The sequence below is a fragment of the Somniosus microcephalus genome, chromosome 1, assembly GCF_052327205.1.
Source record: "Somniosus microcephalus isolate GS21.2 chromosome 1, FLI_Smic_1.0, whole genome shotgun sequence".
NCBI classification, from domain to species: domain Eukaryota; kingdom Metazoa; phylum Chordata; class Chondrichthyes; order Squaliformes; family Somniosidae; genus Somniosus; species Somniosus microcephalus.
Genome location: NC_140987.1, coordinates 197,958,028 through 197,977,123, shown reverse-complemented (window position 1 = coordinate 197,977,123; position 19,096 = coordinate 197,958,028). Strand labels below are relative to the sequence as shown.

General features: G+C 44.3%; 1 protein-coding gene across 2 annotated transcripts; it reads right to left on the bottom strand.

The window, feature by feature from the left end:
• Positions 1–6,882: 6,882 nt before the first annotated feature.
• On the bottom strand, positions 6,883–19,053 carry lysmd3 (LysM, putative peptidoglycan-binding, domain containing 3). Of its 2 annotated transcripts, none has more exons than XM_085989021.1 (3): positions 18,792–19,053; positions 15,585–15,914; positions 6,883–8,617 (listed from the first exon to the last, which is right to left on the bottom strand). In XM_085989021.1, the coding sequence occupies exons 2-3, from the start codon at positions 15,906–15,908 to the stop codon at positions 7,970–7,972; spliced, it is 972 nt and encodes a 323-aa protein (XP_085845147.1). In that variant the 5' UTR covers positions 15,909–15,914; positions 18,792–19,053; the 3' UTR covers positions 6,883–7,969. The 2 variants fall into 2 exon arrangements, with proteins under 2 accessions (XP_085845147.1, XP_085845157.1); XM_085989031.1 differs by having other exon boundaries at positions 15,645–15,914; positions 18,792–19,047.
• Positions 19,054–19,096: the final 43 nt, after the last annotated feature.

Below are 19,096 nucleotides of genomic sequence, written 5' to 3'. Positions count from 1 at the left end.
TACAAATGTAAACTAACCACCCTGTGCATTCCTTAGTGCCTGTCTTCCGTGTGCCTTTGCCTGTCCTCGTGCTCCTACGCAGTGCTACCCCAGTGGCTCCAGCATGGTTGGTGGAAGGCTGCAGATGGACTTGGAGGACGACATCGAGAAGCTCTGGGCCTAGAACGCCCAGACTGCACCATCTCGGCATAGGCGGCAACAGTCTGGGTTGGTTGGCTGATAGGTAACAGCAAGGGCACTTGCGGAGTGGCGGGGCGCGAACACGAATGCTGAAATCCTGAGAGGACAGCAGGTTCGTGCTCCATGGAGCCACTGCTACTCCCCCGGGACAGCACCTCAGCCATCCTAGTAATCTGTTGGATGACATTGCCAGACTGCTGTAACACCTGCAAGCCCCTTTGAGCACTGGTAAACCCAGCCATGATGGCAGCAGTCTGAGTTTGCATGGCAGCACTCGGACATTGGGTGGCTTCTGCTTGTGCTGCAATGGAAGCTGAGACATCGGCCATCAGCTGCTGCATCATGGTTGGGTCCACAAGTGTGCTATTGGAGTTGGCCACCACTTCCATGCTGGAAAGGCTGGGCTCCAAGCTCTGCACAAAGTCCTGTGCCAAGTTGGTGCTGGACTCCAACATGCTCCTTGACATTGTATCGGGCTTTCTGGCAGGCCTGCCAAAGCACAAGCATTTCATTGTGCACACCCATCAGCCGCCTTCTGTACAAAAGCAAAATGCTGCGGATGCTGGAAATCTGAAATAAAAACAGAAAATGCTGGAAATACTCAGGTGGTCAGGCACCATCTGTGGAGAGAGAAACAGAGTTAACGTTTCAGGTCGATGGCCTTTCATCAGTACTGGAAAAAGCTGGAGATGGAACAGGTTTTTAAACAAGTGCAGGGGCAGCGAAAAGGGGAAGGGGAGGAAAGAGCAAAAGGGAAGGTCTGTGATGGGATGGAAGGCAGGAGAGATTAAGAGACAAAAGGGATGATGGTGCAGGAAAAAGGAGATGGTAATGGGAAAAGTTAAGAAACAAAAGATGAGTCTAGATGAAGTATAAATCGCAATGGCAGAATCATCAGCTGCCATGTGAAAAAATAGGGGCTGAGGTTATAGTCTGAAATTGTTGAACTTGATGTTGAGTCCAGAAGCCTGTAAAGTGCCTAATCGAAAGATGAGGTGCTGTTCATCGAACTTACGTTGAGCTTCACTGCAACAGTGTAAGAGGCCGAAGACCGAGAGGTCAGTGTGGGAGTAGAGCGGAGAATTAAAGTGACAGGCGACCGGAAGTTTGGGGTCACCCTTACGGACTGAACAGAGGTGTCATGAGGGAGAGAGAAAAACAAGATGGGGCAGAGGTTATGGTCTGAAATTGTTGAACTCTTCTGTAGCCTGCCCCATCGAAGTACTCATCTGAGTCCTCTGCAGCAGAACTTGTGTGCGACCTTGCCCTCCAGGGAGCTGGCACCTCCGCAACCTTTGCCCCTACCCTGGCTGCATCCCACTTGTGCACGGTGTCTCTCCACATGCAGATTCTGCGTCTAGGCTATCCATTAAAGTACGTGTAGTGTCAGTATCTGAGCTGGTGACTGCAAGTGTGAAATCGAGTGTCGGTGCTGTGTCTTCAGCATCACTGCCTTCTTCCTCTTCTACCTGTTGCTGCTTCTCCACTGTCTGGCCAGGTTGCAGTTCTTGGGTATCTGAAAGGAGAAAGGCACATGGGTAGGGTTGTGTTGAGGGAAGTGGGGGAAGCAAGAGGTGCATGCTTACACCATCAGCAGCTTGTAAGTGAGAAGAGATTTTGGGATGAGGGGGAAGTGGGATGTGATGAGGATTAGGTATGAGGATACCGTCATCTTTAATTGTTTCAGCTCCACCGCTGGCCACAGGCTTAGCGATGGCCGCTGCAGTGATGGCAACCACCGTCTCCTCCATCGGGGTAAGGTCATGCAGACGTGCCTGTCCCCCGCTGGTTAACTCTAGCTGGTGTCGGTTATGCGCCAACTTGGGAGAACTGTCCCACAGACGAGTCAAGCAACAGCCTGACATAGTCATACTCTCAGAATCATACCTTTCAGCCAATGTCCCAAACTCCATCACCATCCCTGGGTCTGTCCTGTCCCACTGGCAGGATAGACCCACCAGGGGTGGCGGCACAGTGGTATACAGTCAGGAAGGAGTGGCCCTGGGAGTCCTCAACATTGACTCCGGACCCCATGAAGTCTCATGGCTTCAAGTCGAGCATAGGCAAGGAAACCTTCTGCTGATTACCACCTACCGCCCTCCCTCAGTTGATGAATCAGTACTCCATGTTGAACACCAATTGGAAGAAGCACTGAGAGTAGCAAGGGCACAGAATGTACTCTGGGTGGACTTCAATGTCCATCACCAAGAGTGGCTCAGTAACACCACTACTGACCGAGTTGGCCGAGTCCTGAAGGACATAACTGCCAGTCTGGGCCTGCGACAGGTGATGAGAGAACGAACACGAGAGAAAAACCTACTTGTCCTCGTCCTCACCAATTTACCTGTCGGAGATGCATCTGTCCATGACAGTATTGGTAGCAGTGACCACCGCACAGTCATTGTGGAGACAAAGTCTCGTCTTCACACTGAGGACACCCTCCATTGTGTTGTGTGGCACTACCACCGTGCTAAATGGATTCGATTCAGAACAGATCTGTCAGCTCAAAATTGGGCATCCATGAGGCTCTGTGGGCCATCAGCAGCAGCAGCAGAATTGTATTCCACCACAATCTGTAACCTCATGGCCCGGCATATCCCTCACTCTACCGTTACCATCAAGCCAGGGGACCAACTCTGGTTCAATAAGGAGTGTAGAAGAGCATGCCAGGAGCAGCAGCAGGCTTAGCTAAATATGAGGTGCTAACCTGGGGAAGCTGCAACACAGGACTACATGCATGCTAAAAAGCAGAAGCAGCATGCTATAGCCAGGGCTAAGCAATCCCACGATCAACGGATCAGATCAAAGAGGAGAAGATCCCCATCCTCAGTAATGGTGGAGCCCAACACGTGAGTGCAAAAGACAAGGCTGAAGCGTTTGCAACCATCTTCAGCCAGAAGGGCCGAGTGGATGATCCATATCGGCCTCCTCCTGAGGTCCCCACCATCACAGAAGCCAGTCTTCAGCCAATTCAATTCACTCCACGTGATATCAAGAAACGGCTGAGCGCACTGGATACAGCAAAGGATATGGGCCCTGACAACATCCTGGCTGTCGTGCTGAAGACTTGTGCTCCAGAACTAGCCACGCCTCTAGCCAAGCTGTTCCAGTACAGCTACAACACTGGCATCTATCCGACAATGTGGAAAGCTGCCCAGGTATGTCCTGTCCACAAATAGCAAGACAAATCCAATCCGGCCATTTACCGCCCCATCAGTCTACTCTCAATCACCAGCAAATTGTTGTAAGGTGTCATCGACAGTACTATCAAGCAGCACTTACTCACCAATAACCTGCTCACTGATGGCCAGTTTGGGTTCGGCCAAGACCGCTTGGCTCCTGACCTCATTACAGCCTTGGTCCAAACATGGACAAAGGAGCTGAATTCCAGAGGTGAGGTGAGAGTAACTGCGCTTGATATCAAGGCAGCATTTGACCGAGTGTGGCATCAAGGAGCCCTAGTAAAACTGAAATCAATAAGAATCGGGGGGGGGGGGGGGGGTGGAACTCTCCACTGGCTGGAATCATACCTAGCACAAAGGAAGATGGTTGTGGTGGTTGAAGGTTAATCATCACAGCTCCAGGACATCGCTGCAGGAGATCCTCAGGGCAGTGTCCTAGGCCCAACCATCTTCAACTGCTTCATCAGTAACCTGCCCTCTAACATAAGGTCAGAAATGCGGATGTTCGCTGATGAGTGTTCAGTGCCATTCACAACTCCTCAAATGAAGCAGTCCATGCCCGCATGCAACAAGACCTGGATGACGTTCAGGCTTGGGCTGATAAATGGTAGGTAACATTCGCGCCACAGAAGTGCCAGGCAATGACTATCTCCAACAAGCGAGAGTCTAACCACCGCCCCTTGACATTCAATGGCATTACCATTGCCGAATCCCCCACCATCAACATCCTGGGGGTCACCATTGACCAGAAACTTAACTGGACCAGCCACATAAATACTGTGGCAATAAGAGGTCAGAGGCTGAGTAATCTGCGGCCCGTGTCTCACCTCCTGACTCCCCAAAGCCTTTCCACCATCTACAAGGCACAAGTAAGGAGTGTGATAGAATACTCTCCACTTGCCTGGATGAGTGCAACTCCAAAAAAACTCAAGAAGCTCGACACCATCCGGGACAAACCAGCCTGCTTGATTGGCACCCCATCCACCACCTTAAACATTCACTCCCTCCACCACCGGCATACTGTGGCTGCAATGTGTACCATGTACAAGATGCACTGCAGCAACTCACCAAGGCTTCTTCGGCAGCATCTCCCAAACCCGCAACCCCTTCCACCTAGAAGGACAAGGGCAGCAGGTGCATAGGAACACCACTACCTCCAAGTTCCCTCCAAGTCACACACCAGCCTGACTTAGAAGTATATTGCCGATCCTACATCGTCGCTGGGTCAAAATCCTGGAACTCCCTCCCTAACAGCACTGTGGGAGTACCTTCACCACATGGACTGCAGCGGTTCAAGAAGGCAGTTCACCACCACCTTCTCAAGGGCAATTAGGGATGGGCAATAAATGCTGGCCTTGCCAGCGATGCCCACATCCCATAAACGAATTAAAAAAAGTTAATGCTACCCTGCACCATGGGGAAGCCTGCAAACCTTGCAAACCCTCATGCTCGCTCCGCCTGCTTGTCTCTGGCAAGAGGGAATGAAATGAAGTTAGCTCTCTTTGAATAGCGAGCCTCAGTTCCCTCCCTTATGCAAGTGGATGGCAAACTGCGAGATGTTGTTACTATCTCTAGCAGCAGCCTGGAAGGAGCCAGGTGCATAACAGTTCATAGCCACAGTCACACACTCAGCCACCGGCAATGCAGTCCTTGCCTTGCTCTGAGGTTGGAGTTGCGGCTGCAGCAGTTGGAAGATTTCAGTGAGGATCTCCTTAGTGAAGCGCAGACATCTCACACATTGTTTCTCGCTGAGGTTCAGGAAGCAGAATTGCTCCCTTGAACACCTTGGGCAGATAATGGCCTCCTGCTGAGAACCCTTCTCCCCCTTCTAGCAGCTTGTCCTGCTCTGCGTGGCCCCTGCTTATTCTCAGTCATGCTCTATTCCAAGAGGAACCGACTAGTTCACCTATGTCTGGGAGCAACTGGTTAGTGCAGAAGCCTTAAAGTCAGCAAATCGTACTTCAGCACCTGCCACACCACTCCCTGTAGACTTTTGAAACTTGAAACTATGGAAAGCACCAAAAACTTGTAGAATTGTAGCAACAGCCAGAAGAAGTTAACCAGCAGCTAACCTGTAAGTAGTTGATTATCTCTTTAAATAGCGCTCGCGGGGGTTCCTTCTTGCTGCTTAATGCATGTTGAGTTGTGCAAGCTTAAGAGAGGGCTCCGGCTGGAGCATGGGGCTGCAAAATGGCAGCACTGGCGTCAAATCAACGTGCGTCATGATCGGCCTGTTCTGCATACTTCCGGCGGACGTTAACTGCGTGCGCACTATTGCCTTTACCAAGATGGTGGCCGGCACGCTTCACGTCATAAATGTGCGCATGCACCATGGATGCCATTTTGGAACCCAAAGAGCCTCGTTACACCCAAAAAACGGTCACTACCGAGCCCAATTTCTCACCCATGGTGTTTTTAACACATAGAACTCTATGGGCACGTTTATTTGTCAATGTATGCTCTATCACTGATGGTGGCCAACTAATATACACATCTGTTAGCAGCTTTTTCTTGTTCAAAATGAAAAATAAGTTCTCTTTAACCATATGAATCTATATTTTTAAAAGCTGAGTGTTTTTTTGAAGTTTTCTTTAAACCAATAAAAATCCTTAAATTGCTTCTCACTTCAAAATGGGCAGTGGGTGCCAGAAGGAAGAATTAAGCTAAATAGAATTCTGTTTCTTTAAAGTATAGAAAATACTTAGGTAGGAAACAGTATAGCACAGTATACGAAGAGTACAATTATACACCTTTTGGCAATTTATACAGTCTAAACGAAAACACATTTAGAACTAATTTTATATGCATTTCTGAAGCTCATGAGATGTAGCTGTTTCTGTTTGGGGTAATTCTCAACAGTACCTTCAATTACACACAAGTTTAAAAAAAGAGAATTGTACTATGGGCTCGAAAATCCTGGAATATCTGCGGTTCTTCTGCCATATCGCTGATAGGAGACTGGCAGAACCTCCACTCCCTAAGAAAACAGGCACCTGCTTGTGCTGGGTCACTGACATGTTTGTGAGTTTCCAACATGTTTTGTAAAGGGTGCAACGTTTGCCTGCTGCTTAAAAGCTTAATTCTTGCTTGTCTGGCTCAAATGGGACCTGCTATATCACTGGAAGATATGCCGAGTGAGTTTAGGTGCACTGCCCTCCAGCTGGGTGAAAGTGCAGTTCAACCAGGGAGTGGCTTGGATCCCTGCAGGGTGCATTTAAAAAAAAACAATTCTGATCTTTCCCCTTTTATAGGGGGCCGAGCGGTTCATGGTCGAGGTCGAGGGGAGCTTGGGCACAACCCTCCAGTGGTGGGTGGGAGTTGTACATTCCAGCCATATGGGGCAGGCTCGAGATGTTCCCACCTGTTCTTTGAAAATGAGGTGCTCGCCCACTGATTCTGCAAACTGGCAGAGTCTTTGATGGAGGCTACCGGTGGGTGCGGTCCCAATGTCAAAAATTTTGGGGCTAATTTGTTTACTCATTGAATATTTATCCCAAACTAAATATAAATGGGAAATGCATTGTGCATCAAAAGTGTTTCCATTTTTATTTTAAAAGTTATGATAAATTCCTAAAGAATACAATTCTGTTACAAAGCTTTAAGAAAATACAACTGAAGTAATTGTTGGAATTTCATTCTTTAACAGCCATATTTTGATTTAGGATCATTTGGTCTTTTCTTCACAATTATGATCTCCAGCTTTACTGTACAGAATCACCAACTGTTACATAAAACACTAACTTTCAACAGCCTCAGTACTAACAAGACATCTGCATGTCTTCAACTATGGTAATTTAACAGTCAATAAATACATTTTTATATTAAAATATTAATTTTAGGCAGCAGAATCCCTTTATATGAACATGTGAGATTAAGACAACATGTAGTGTTGTGACATTTAGAATGAGTTACTATTTCTGCATTTACAGGAAAGCGGCATTCTTGTATAATCACTGCATAGCTACACTGAATATCAATGAGCTTCCATCAGAGTATCTTTCAAGGTTTAAAGAACATGGGGGAGGTGGGGATAATGCTAAATGCATAATTTTTGACACTGGATGTCATTTTTAGCATTTTAAATTACATATTAAAACTTTACAGCGTCCTTAAACACAGAGTTGCAGTTTAATAACTAATGTATTTTCACCCTAGAAAATAACTGAACCACAAAAGAAATCTTTGTCATGTCTGGCTTAGAAATGTATTTAACCAAGCTAATCAGGATCACACGCAGTTATTTAAAGGAAGATGCTGGTTAAATAATGACGCAAAGCTGCTGTTTAGAACTGCAATATCAATCCAAGTGCAATTATTAATGCTGCATATCATCACTTAACTCAGGCACAAAATTCCAGTCGCTTTAAATTCAGCAAATTCTGTGTCAGTGTCATCTTTTATACTGCCATGTCCCATAACATTGGAAGGCAAGTCTTAACTGCTCCATCAATTATTTTGCAAAAATTTGGTTCACTTGTGCAGTAGAAAACATGAAAATATGTAACATGATTCAATTTCTCCAGTTCCTCAACATTACAACAAAAGGCTATTGGATATAGTCTTTTTACATCGCACTGCACACAAGGTCACGTGTTCGATGTTTGTGGTCAGGTGACAGACACCTGAACTTTTGAGTTCACATGCTCAAGGACCTCCTCTGAGCTCATTTTAGTCCTTTTCATAGGATTAATTTCATAGCTATACTTCGGCTCTTGCTGTGCAGTCTGAGTAACAGGTAGGTTTGTTGATTCCATAGTAGAATGATGGCTTGTCTCAACCTTTACCAGGACTTCATAGTAGAGTAGATAAAACACTGGTGTAACAATCCCAACTACTAACATTATCATCACTGCATTCCACCAGCGCATGCCCCAGTCAGCTCCATAATGGGGATCTTTACGTGGCAAGATTTTGCGATCTGCTGCTTGATAAAATGGTTGTGTAGATAAAGCTGAAACCACCTCATTTAAATGCTCCCTAGTGGTGTCATTAGATTTCACTATCCTTTCTATGTCTTTATCAACCTCTCGGAGAAAGTTGTCAGCATTTTCATTCGATGAAGAGGAATCTTCAACCGTGTTGGATTCCTGAAACTGTGCATTAGATTCCGAGGCAGCACGTGGAATTAGTCTTGATTTGGCAGGGCTGTGCGTCTCACTCAGTAAAGTGATCTTTTTCACAGGGATCTTTATAGATCGGAGAGCAAAAAAGTCCTGGTCGTTGATAAGATTATTAACCCTCTTGATATCTGCAACCTGAAAATTAAATTTAAATATTTACTAAGAAAAACAATTATACTAAGGACAGTATGTTCATGTTATTCTTTCTGAAAGCTTTTTATAGTACATCTACAAAGTCTCTTCACCATCAGCAGGGCAGTAAATATATGACGTCAATCAGATTGCAATTCTAACACCAAAGCAGCTAGGTGTCTCAAAGTGTATTCCAATCTCAGCTAAGCAACTGCACTTATTTCTTATATGTATCAGATTGTACTCTAAATCAGAATCCTCTTTAACAACCCAAGACAGCAAATAGGAGTTGCTCCTGCCAAAAACATTACATCAATTCTTTTGCTTCTTGTTGATGCACTTTGACCTGTTGTAGAAGGCCAGATTTCTGTGCCTGCATTTTGAACTCTCATCATTTTCCTGGACCTCAGAATTAGAATCACAATCTTAGGTTCTGCGACTCTGCATTCTCAGTGGAAAAATAAAAATGCCTTTCATCGCTTCTAATGTGATGTCCCTATAAAGTTGACTTGTTGGAACTATAATTCTGTTTACCAAATAGACTCACACTGAGTCAACTTGTAACTTTGTTTTAAGACTAGAAATCTCCAGTAGTGTTACCCACAATAAGGAAATGTTTCTGTTGTAACATGGGTTATGATAGATGAGACAGTGTGGTTTGTGGGAGTGGGTTATCGGAGTTGTAAGGATTTGGGAGGGCTACAGGAGTAATAACTGAATTGGGGAAGTGGAGTTAGAGGTTGTGATATTGGCAAGTAAAATATTGAAGGCTTCTGGGAGGCAACTGGGTATAGTGGTAAAGGGGAGGATAGGAAGGGTGAGGGAGGTGCAGAGGAAGCAATGGGGTACTGAGCAATTATGGTAATTGGAGCAGATAGGAGTTGGGGTGTATGGTATGAAATACTTCAACTGAAGAGCTCACCCTAAACTTGCCAAAAACTGTCAACATAGAGGTACTGTGCACGCTGACCTACATTGGCTCCCGGTCTGCCAATGCCTCAATTTTTAAATTCTCATCCTCATGTTCCAATCCCTCCATGGTCTCGCTGTTCCCTATCTCTGTAACCTCCAGCCCTACAGCCCTCTGAGAACTCTGCGTTCCTCAAACTCAGGCCCCTTGTGCATCCCCACTTCTTTCTCCCTACCACTGGCGGCTGTGCCTTCAGCCGTCTGGGCTCTAAGCTTTGGAATTCCCTCCCCAAACCTCAGCCTCTTCAACTCTCTCTCCTCCTTTAAGACACTGCTTAAAACCTACCTCTTTAGCTAAGCGTTTGGTCACCTGTCCTAATATCTACTTCTTTGGTTCAATATTAGTTTTTTAAAAATCTGATAACCCTTCTGTGCAGCGCCTTGGGATGTTTTACTATATTAATTGCGCTACATAAATGCAAGTTGTCGTTGTACTGTACTGCTTGAACAACTAAACATAATAATGAAGAGGATGTCATTGAATTATACATGTACGGAATGAAAGGAGAAACATTTAACAGAAAGGCAAAACATTGTTTGACTTATGAGGGCTTCACCATTGATGACACAGAGGGCTGGATTTTGTCAATGGGGAGCTTTTGGAGGCGGGACTCCCACTTGTCGGGTTTTAGTCTCGCCTCCATCAACTTCTGGCCAACCCACGCTATGTTCCCTTGATTGACCTTGTTAAGCCCGCCCAGTGGGCTTAGCAGGCCAATTAAGGGAAAGCCGTTTACAGGCGGCGTCAGTGAGTGACGTTTCATCTGTCAAGAGCTTTTGACAGATGAAATGTCATTGTTTGACAGCTCTGTGAAGCTGTCAAACACTGACATTCTGTCTTCTAAGTTGAGTCTTTACTCAAGACTCAATTAGAAAGCCTTCCTGAGCAGAAAACAGAAGGCTGCAGCTTTTGACAGTTCAGCGGCCATTCTGCTTTCTGTGCCGGTGAGCTGAGGGACTCCGAGACCTGAAGGGAGGAAGCCTGCAGGAAGAAGTAAAGGTAAGTAAAACTTATTAAAACATTTTAAACACACCTCACACACTTACCTCTCCACACTTGCACTCATCACTCACCTGCACACCGGACATCTCGGCCCCTCTGACCCCCGCAGACCCATGGCTCGCCTCGCTGACCCTGGTGAGGTTCGGAGCCGTCAGGAAGCCCACACTTCAGGGCTGAAAATAGGAATTCTCCAAAAAACTGCCTGTTAACTACCTGTTAACAGGCAGTTAATTGGCACTAATCCCCTTCCCGCCTTGGGGAGGTGGCTCCCAGCACAGGTCGGCTACCTGCCTCCTGGGAAGGTGGCACTGAAGGATGGGTACCCGCCCCCAGATTCTGTTATTTTCCCGGCAGTCCTGCCTCCAAACCCGCCTCCCTAGGGCTGGCAAAATTCCCCCCAGAGGATTTCTTGGAATACAAACCAACAGATCAGGGCTAATTATAGCAACCATCCTCACAATTTGCCAAAACAGTTAAATTTTTCAGATAGAGTTTAATTTACATACAGACTAATTAAAGCCACAGCGAGATGTGGTAAATAATTCACTCATAAAGCTGACTACATTAGTTACCATTGCGTACTAACTATAATATATCCTCTATTGGTATCAGGATCAAAGATCAACGTTTAGCCCTTTAAATAACATTCAATAGTACTGCCCTCCATGACATCATGTAACATTGCACTGCACCAAATTAATTTGCAGGTATACTTTCATCTTTGACATTTGCAATAGGAACATTTGTTTTGTTTACTTCAGAGTACAAACAAAAAACATGTTATGCATCCAACGAACTCAGTTATCCATGAATTTTTGGTTAGCTATGAAAATATCCAACTTGTGATACTTTTTCCAAAGAGCATTATAAAATGGTATCTATTGTACTCTTAAAGGTACTACTTTTGTTAGATCAAACACAGCATTGCATTCTCGATTTAGTTTTGTTTTCAAACTTTTTAAAAAGCACACATAACAAACAACTCACGAATTACATGCATAAGAGGACACACATGCTCTCCAAATGGGCAGTACTGCATGTTAGGATCTAAATTTGGAAAGTGGAAAAAAGTCATAAAAAAGGCAAATGGATTATGAATTTTATATAAAAACTTGGGCACCCCATTATAGAAAGGATATTGGTAACATGCAAAAGGTACAATACAGATTTACCAAGATGATACCTTGGATGAGAAGATACAATTATGAAGAAAGATTTGTTCATGAGAGCACGGAAGGTTAAGAAGGGATTGAATATGAATGTTCAAAGTATATTCACTGGTTGGTGGATCAAAAACAAGAGGGCATAAACTTTGGATTTTTTCTTATTTCTTCTCAGGATATGTGTGGTGCTGCCAAGGCAGCATTTAATGTCCATCCCTTGTTGCATTGAGGTGGTAGTAGTCCTTGTGGTGACAGTGCTCCCACAATGTACTAGAAGTATAAAAGGAGAGGCTAGAAGAAACTTTTCCCATGCAGAAGATTATTAGATTATGGAATATATTAACACAGGTCACTACTGCAGCTGAGGCAATTTGGACATTTAAGAGGGAAGTAGATAAATACTTGTAGATTAAAAGTACTAATGGGTATGGGGAAAAGCAGGGAAGTATGATTACACTATGTAGTGCTGATGTGGAACGAGCACCAACAATCAAGCATGATGGGTCCTTCTGTGCTGTAAATTTAACAACTGTCACAAGCTAACTGAAACATTTCTGCATGATTAACAGTTTTGAAAGGGTAATGGAACCTAAATTTGAGGCATATTTAGTCTTAATCATTTTACCCCATTTAAGATTTTTTTTAAAAGCAAAAAAAAGTTTGTACAACACATCATACAAATCTTACCCATATTTTAAGGCATTAATTTAGTTTTGGGGAATAAATTTTGGTGTCCACTTTTATTTCTAGCATTACAGGAAACTTTGGTTTAACCGGAGGTTGTATGTCCGGAAAACTCGCTCTACCGGCAGAATTCACCCCCCGAAAACAGCGCCTGAGTAACCGGCAATGTTGCCGGTTCCGAGTCCGAGTCTCCAACGGTTGCCGAGTTCGTCAGTGGGGGTAGTTCTACAGACTGCCACTACTCGGCCTCTTGGCGCCAGTGGAACTCGGAACACCTCAGAAACCCTGCATCAGGAGTCTCACCCTCCCACGCTGCCGGTAGCCTCTTCTGATCCGCCATTGTTTGGGGTTCCAGTACAGTACTGTGTGTCTCCCACGCTGCCGGTAGCCTCTTCTGATCCGCCATTTTTTGGGGTTCCAGTACAGTACCGTGTGTCTCCCACGCTGCTGGTAGCCTCTTCTGATCCGCCAGTTTTTGGGGTTCCAGTACAGTACTGTGTGTCTCCCACGCTGCCGGTAGCCTCTTCTGATCCGCCAGTTTTTGGGGTTCCAGTACAGTCCTGTGTGTCTCCAACGCTGTTGCAACTCATTGGACTGCATTGTGGAAATCCCAAAAGTTGATCCAACCAAAAGGAAGAGAGTGGTGTTAACTTTAAAGCAGAAAATTGATATATGCAAATGACTAGAAATGGGAGCGAAGTGTATGCACATTATGAAAGAATTCAAAATTGGTTCGTCAACAATGTACAACATCAAAGCTATGAAGGATAAGCTGCTCAAGTTTTATGCAAGCTCGGAGACATCTAAGAGTATAGAGAAACGGCGCACGCTTCGTAAGCCTAAGCTTGAAGAGCTGGATACCGTGCTTTATGAGTGGTTTGCTCTGAAGCGTTCAGAGGGTGTTCCGATTTCCGGACCCATGCTAATATCAAAAGCGAAGGATTTTTATGCAAAGATGGAGTTCACTGACAAGTGTGCTTTCTCTGATGGATGGCTATCGTGCTTCAAGGCACGGCATGGGATACGACGACTCGATGTTTGCGGGGAGAAGAAATCAGCTGATCACAACGCCGCAGAAGAATACTGCGATTATTTCAATCGGATTGTGCAGCAACATGATTTGTCGCCAGCACAGCTATACAATGCCGATGAAACGGGCTTATTTTGGAGGTGTTTGCCAGAATCAACACTTGCTGGGGCTAGTGAGGCTAATGCTTCAGGTTACAAGAAAAATAAAGATCGTGTAACCGTGCTAACATGTGCGAATGCTGCTGGATCACACCGGGTTAAACTTCTCATCATTGGGAAGTATAAAAATCCCCGTGCATTTAAAAATGTGAGGCACTTACCTGTTGAGTACAAAGCTCAAGCAAATGCTTGGACGGATAAGGAAATCTTTTCAAATTGGTTCCATCATACTTTTGCTCCATCTGTGAGGGAACATTTCCGTAGAATAAGGAAACCTGAAGAGAGCAAATGCATTTTATTGCTGGACAATTGTAGAGCCCATCCGCATGAATCCAAGTTGGTTTCTGGAAATATTTTCACCATTTATTTGCCACCAAATGTAACTTCTCTCATACAACCCATGGACCAGGGCGTTATCCAAAATCTCAAGTGTCATTACAAGAAAGACTTCCTACGTAGACTGATAAGCCAAGATGACAATACAGGTATTCAGGCATTTCAGAAGGAATACAATCTTAAAGATGCCATCTTTAATGTTGCATGTTCCTGGAAATTGGTGAAAGGTCACACGTTGAGACAAGCCTGGTGCAAATTGTGGCCTTCTGTAATGTTTGCTGAAGGTTCTTCTTCAGAGGAGGAATTTCGTGGGTTCAATGTTCGTCCGCGGAAGACTGCAGTAATGGCTGACATGGTGAAAGATGTAGGCCCAGCAAACCCTCTACATCACCTCAGTGAAAGTGATATTGAGCAGTGCGTTGATGCCGATAGAGAAGTTGCTGTTGTGCATTTGCTAAGTGATGATGAAATAATGGAGAATGTTTTGAATCCAAGGAAAGAAAAGGAAAGTGTGATGGAAAATGAAGACGATAAGATTTCTGAAGTGAACAAGATTTCTTGGGCTAAAGCTGCAGCAGATCTTGCTTCATTCATCAAATTTGCTGAAAGCCGTTCTTGCTATTCTGCCCAAGAAGTTATGCAGCTCCATATTCTGCATTCCACCTTTCTGCAAAGAAGGCAAGAGTCCACTAAGCAAGCAGACATCCGGGACATGTTTAAGAAAGCTTCCAAAAGAGTTGGAGCACCGGAAGTGCCTGAAGAATCTGTTGAAGTGCATGATCCTGATGAACCAGTTGGCTTGGAATAAGTGTACAGTCAACCACCGTACAGTACTTTATACTGTACTGTACAGTCATTTAAGTTTTGGTGCACTGCACAGTCGTTTATAAGTTTTGTTTTACTGTTAATAGTAAAACAAAACTTATAAACGACTTAATAGTAAAACAAAACTTATAAACGACTTAAGTCGTTTATAAGTTTTGTTTTACTGTTAAGTTATTAAAGAGTTATGGATTACCATCAACTGGCAGTACTGTACTTAATCAAGCATCTTTCACCATCCATTTAACACAACATTCTGTAGGTGAGTACCCAATTACTGTATATTGCACATTTCTTGATTTTTAAATTTTTCTTAGTTAAAAACAGCCTGGGTAGATAATCCGCTCACCACTCCGGAACTTTTGATAGATCGGCATCACGTCGGTCCCGTCGGTGCCGGATATCAGAACTTTTCCTGTACTTCCTAAAGTAGTTATTTCAACTAGTAGGACTTGTGATGTTTAGTAAAAAGTAAAAGTACTGCACTACAAAACTCAACATTAAAACCTCCTTTCTACACTTCCACATTACTCTGCAAATCTCATTTACTTCTGCAGTTGCAATCATCTAGAAGTAGTGTAAACAGAGGAGTGAGCCACACTTTATAGCCACTAAAACTCATTTTCTACAATAAAACCTTTTATGTACTTGTCATTTTTATTCTTGCTTCCACTTCAGTTTTGAAATTGCTACATTTAAGAGAATATTCTTTTACAGTTTTACACCAGAGTGTACTGTGCCTTTACTTCTACATCTGTACAGTACTATGTTTTCTATCCTATTTTCTGCCTATAGCTTTCTTTACCATTCCTTCCACCTCTCCTTTGTAACAATCCTTTACGTTATGACTCAAATCATCACTTACAGTACAGCAGTACTGCAAAGCAAGTGCATTCAAGGTGTCACCCTCTTGAATTTCTCGGACCAGGTACACAATATCATCCAACCGATCCTTAGATGTGGTTCGTCGTATTTTCTTCTTTCCTCTTGGTCTCAGCTCAAAACATTCTACATCCTCTTCTGAAAGTTCATTTTCTGAAGGTGTGCCATTAGCAAACACATAAATATTGCCTCCCAATGCTGGCTGAACAGTAGCCGGCAGGAAACGGGTTTGACTTCTTCCTGTCATGGTCAACTGTAAAGAGATTTAACAGAAATTAGTCCAATACTTACCCTAATAAAAATAAGCAAATATTTTAGTTAGATAACAAGATAACTACAGACGAGGAAGGCCATTCTAGCACATTCATTTGAAAAAAAACTAGTCATCTTATCACAGTATCCAGCTGTTTCGATAGTTTGAATTTATGTCCAATATAATCTGAATGCCCAAATTTCATTTTTCTATGGTCATTTACTATATTTTATACTTCTAGGATGTCCCCTCTCTTAAGACTGGAATATCACATTTCAGTCATTTTTTCACAATGTACTGTCCACTTTATTGATAAATGCTGAAGTTTTTAAAAAAATAGCACAACCAAGACCATTTCTATCAGCTCAAAAGGTTACAATGAAATACAATGCACATAGAACTACCAGTTTTCAAATACATTTTGAATTCTACATCTAAAATTTGCAAAAAATATTTGTAAGTAAACCAGATCCTGTCCTCTCAGTGTCCATAAACATATGCTTCCCAGCAGGAGTCATTGGATATCAATCAGGAAGAGGAACACTGTTAATTTTCCCTTTCCTGATCCAGGGGTGCTGATGTCAGCTGTAGCATTCAACTGCTGCCCTGACTAAGATCAATACAGGCAAGGGATCAAATCTGACACCCCTGTTTTCAATGAATTAATGCTACACCATGCTGTGCTTTTACCCACTTTGCCAGAGACTTGAGCATAAAAATCTAGGCTGACATTCCAGCGCAGTACTGAGGGAATGCTGTACAGTCATAGGTGCTGTCTTGAGACGTTAAACCAAGGCCACATCTACTCTCTCAGGTAGACGTAAAAGATCTTATGGCACTATTTCAAAGAAGAGCAGGGGAGTTATCCCCGTGTCCTGGCCAATATTTATCCCTCAATCAACATCACTAACACAGATTATCTGGTCATCATCACAGTGCTGTTTGTGGGAGCTAGTTGTGCACCAATTGGTTGCTGCGTTTCCTACACTGCAACAGTGACTACACTTTAAAAAGTACTTCATTGGCTGTAAAGCGCTTTGGGACGTTCGGTGGTCGTGAAAGACACTATATAAATGCAAGTCTTTCTTTCACTGAGAGCGCTGTGGTGGAATGTTTAACAGATTCTTGTGTGCAACCTCAAGAGTATTTTGAGTTAAAACAGATTGTTGGGAACCTGAATAGTTAACAGAGTGTAACTGGTAACCCAGGATATATACAAACATATAGAAATGGTGAGGGGCAACAACTGACCTCTGCGAGGTCACCTGGCCCCTCATTACCATCTCAATGACAAGAAAAATAATCTATCACTATTTACCATATCATAATCTTGAAATTCTCTATCAGCCCTCAATCTTCTCATCTCCAGTGAAAAAACTCTAACTTCTCAAGTTTCTTTTCATAACTGTAACCCCTCATCCTTGGTACCTTCCCGGGGAATCTGCATTGCACCTCTTCAATTGTTTGTATATCCTTCCAGTATTCCACTGCTCAAAACTATACAAAAAATCTTCAACCACAGTTTAACTAGGTTCTTGTACAAGTTCAACATTATATTCCTATTTTTGTACTCTATACCTCCAGATACAAAAGATTCACCAGACTGATACCTGGGATGGCAGGAATGACGTATGAGGAGAGATTGGGTCGATTAGGCTTATACTTGCTGGAGTTTAGAAGAATGAGAGGGGATCTCATTGAAACTTATAAAATTCTATCAGGACTAGACAGGCTAGATGCAGGAAGGATGTTCCCGATGGCGGGGGAGTCCAGAACCAGGGGTCACAGTGTAAGGATAAGGGGTAAGCCATTTAGGACTGATGAGGAGGAATTTCTTCACCCAGAGAGTGGTGAACCTGTGGAATTCTCTACCACAGAAGGCAGTTGAGACCAATTCATTAAATATATTCAAGGAGTTAGATATATTTCTTAAGGCTAAAGGGATCAAGGGATATGGGGAGAAGGCAGGGACAGATTACTGAGTTTGGATGATCAGCCATGATCTCATTGAATGGCGGAGTATGCTCGAGGGGCCGAATGGTCTACTCCTGCTCCTATCTTCTATGTTTCTATGTAAAACCAAAGATTCTGCTTGTCTTTGTTATAGTTCTTTCTATTTGCACTAATGCCTTTAATGACTAGGATACTCTCAAACCAAGGCCCCCCCCCCTAATGCTACCTATTGATCCATGGAACCCAGAGAGGAGGGAAAACAAATGTATAATCCATATCTCTCATCTCAATAATTTCTTAGAACCAATCTTCTTCAGTTTATTTACTAGGTGTAATCATAGAAATTTACAGCACAGAAGGCCATTCGACCCATCGTGTCTGTGCCAGAAATGCTTACAGAAAGTGTGCAAAACTTTTAATATAATGGCCCAGATTTTGTGATCAGCGGCGAAGGGACGGCCCTCGCTGCCCACAAAAATTTAGTGGGTGCTAGAGCGTAGATTTTCTCTATTTCGATGTCACATTGAATTTGACACCATCGAGGGGATCTGTGGCGTCCAGCAACAGGGCAGGCAGATCAGCCAATCAGATTGAAGAATTCTCACAGACAGAAAAGCAGGAAGTAAAAAGCAGGGAATCTAATTCACATTTAAACATTGTACAGAAAGCAAAATAAAGATTGGGACATTCACAGGTGATTAAGCAAGAAGCGAGAAATTAATCCCCCCTCCCCAACCAACGTAGCACTGCTCCTCACCCTCTGACACCCTGGAGTCTCTCCCACCCCCACACTTTGACTGACACCCCAGGTTCCGTCTCCCCGAGGTCAGGCGCTACCCTCACCCTCTGACACCCCCGGGCCGGGGGTGAGGAGGCGGCTGATCCTCCTGAACGGGTCGCTGCGCCATATTTAACGGCACTCACCTGCTCGCTCTCCTGGCTCCATCTTCACCGCGGTCCCAGCCACGTCGCCGGGAATCCGCCGGCACCAGCCATCGCGCTGCAACTGCCCAGGGCCGAGCCTGAGGGGGAGGCCGGAGCAGGAGCAGAGTCTGGCTGACGTGGATCCAAGCAGAATCGGGCCCGCCGCTCTCGCGCGGGGCCGGGATCGGGATCGGATTTGGGGGCTGGGGATCAGGCCGGGAGCCGGGTTGTTGTCTTTGTGTCTCCGCGGATCTCAAACTGCCAGGTCAACCAACAACTGTAATCTCGCGAGGGTCAGAGCGCGA

Bases quoted from the DNA above. Each gene is read 5' to 3' on its own strand.
- lysmd3 (XM_085989021.1), bottom strand. From the start codon at position 15,908: ATGACAGGAAGAAGTCAAACCCGTTTCCTGCCGGCTACTGTTCAGCCA. The intron at 8,618-15,584 runs GTAAAGAAAGCT...TTTAATTTTCAG, and splicing joins AAGGAGAGGTGGAAGGAATG to GTTGCAGATATCAAGAGGGT.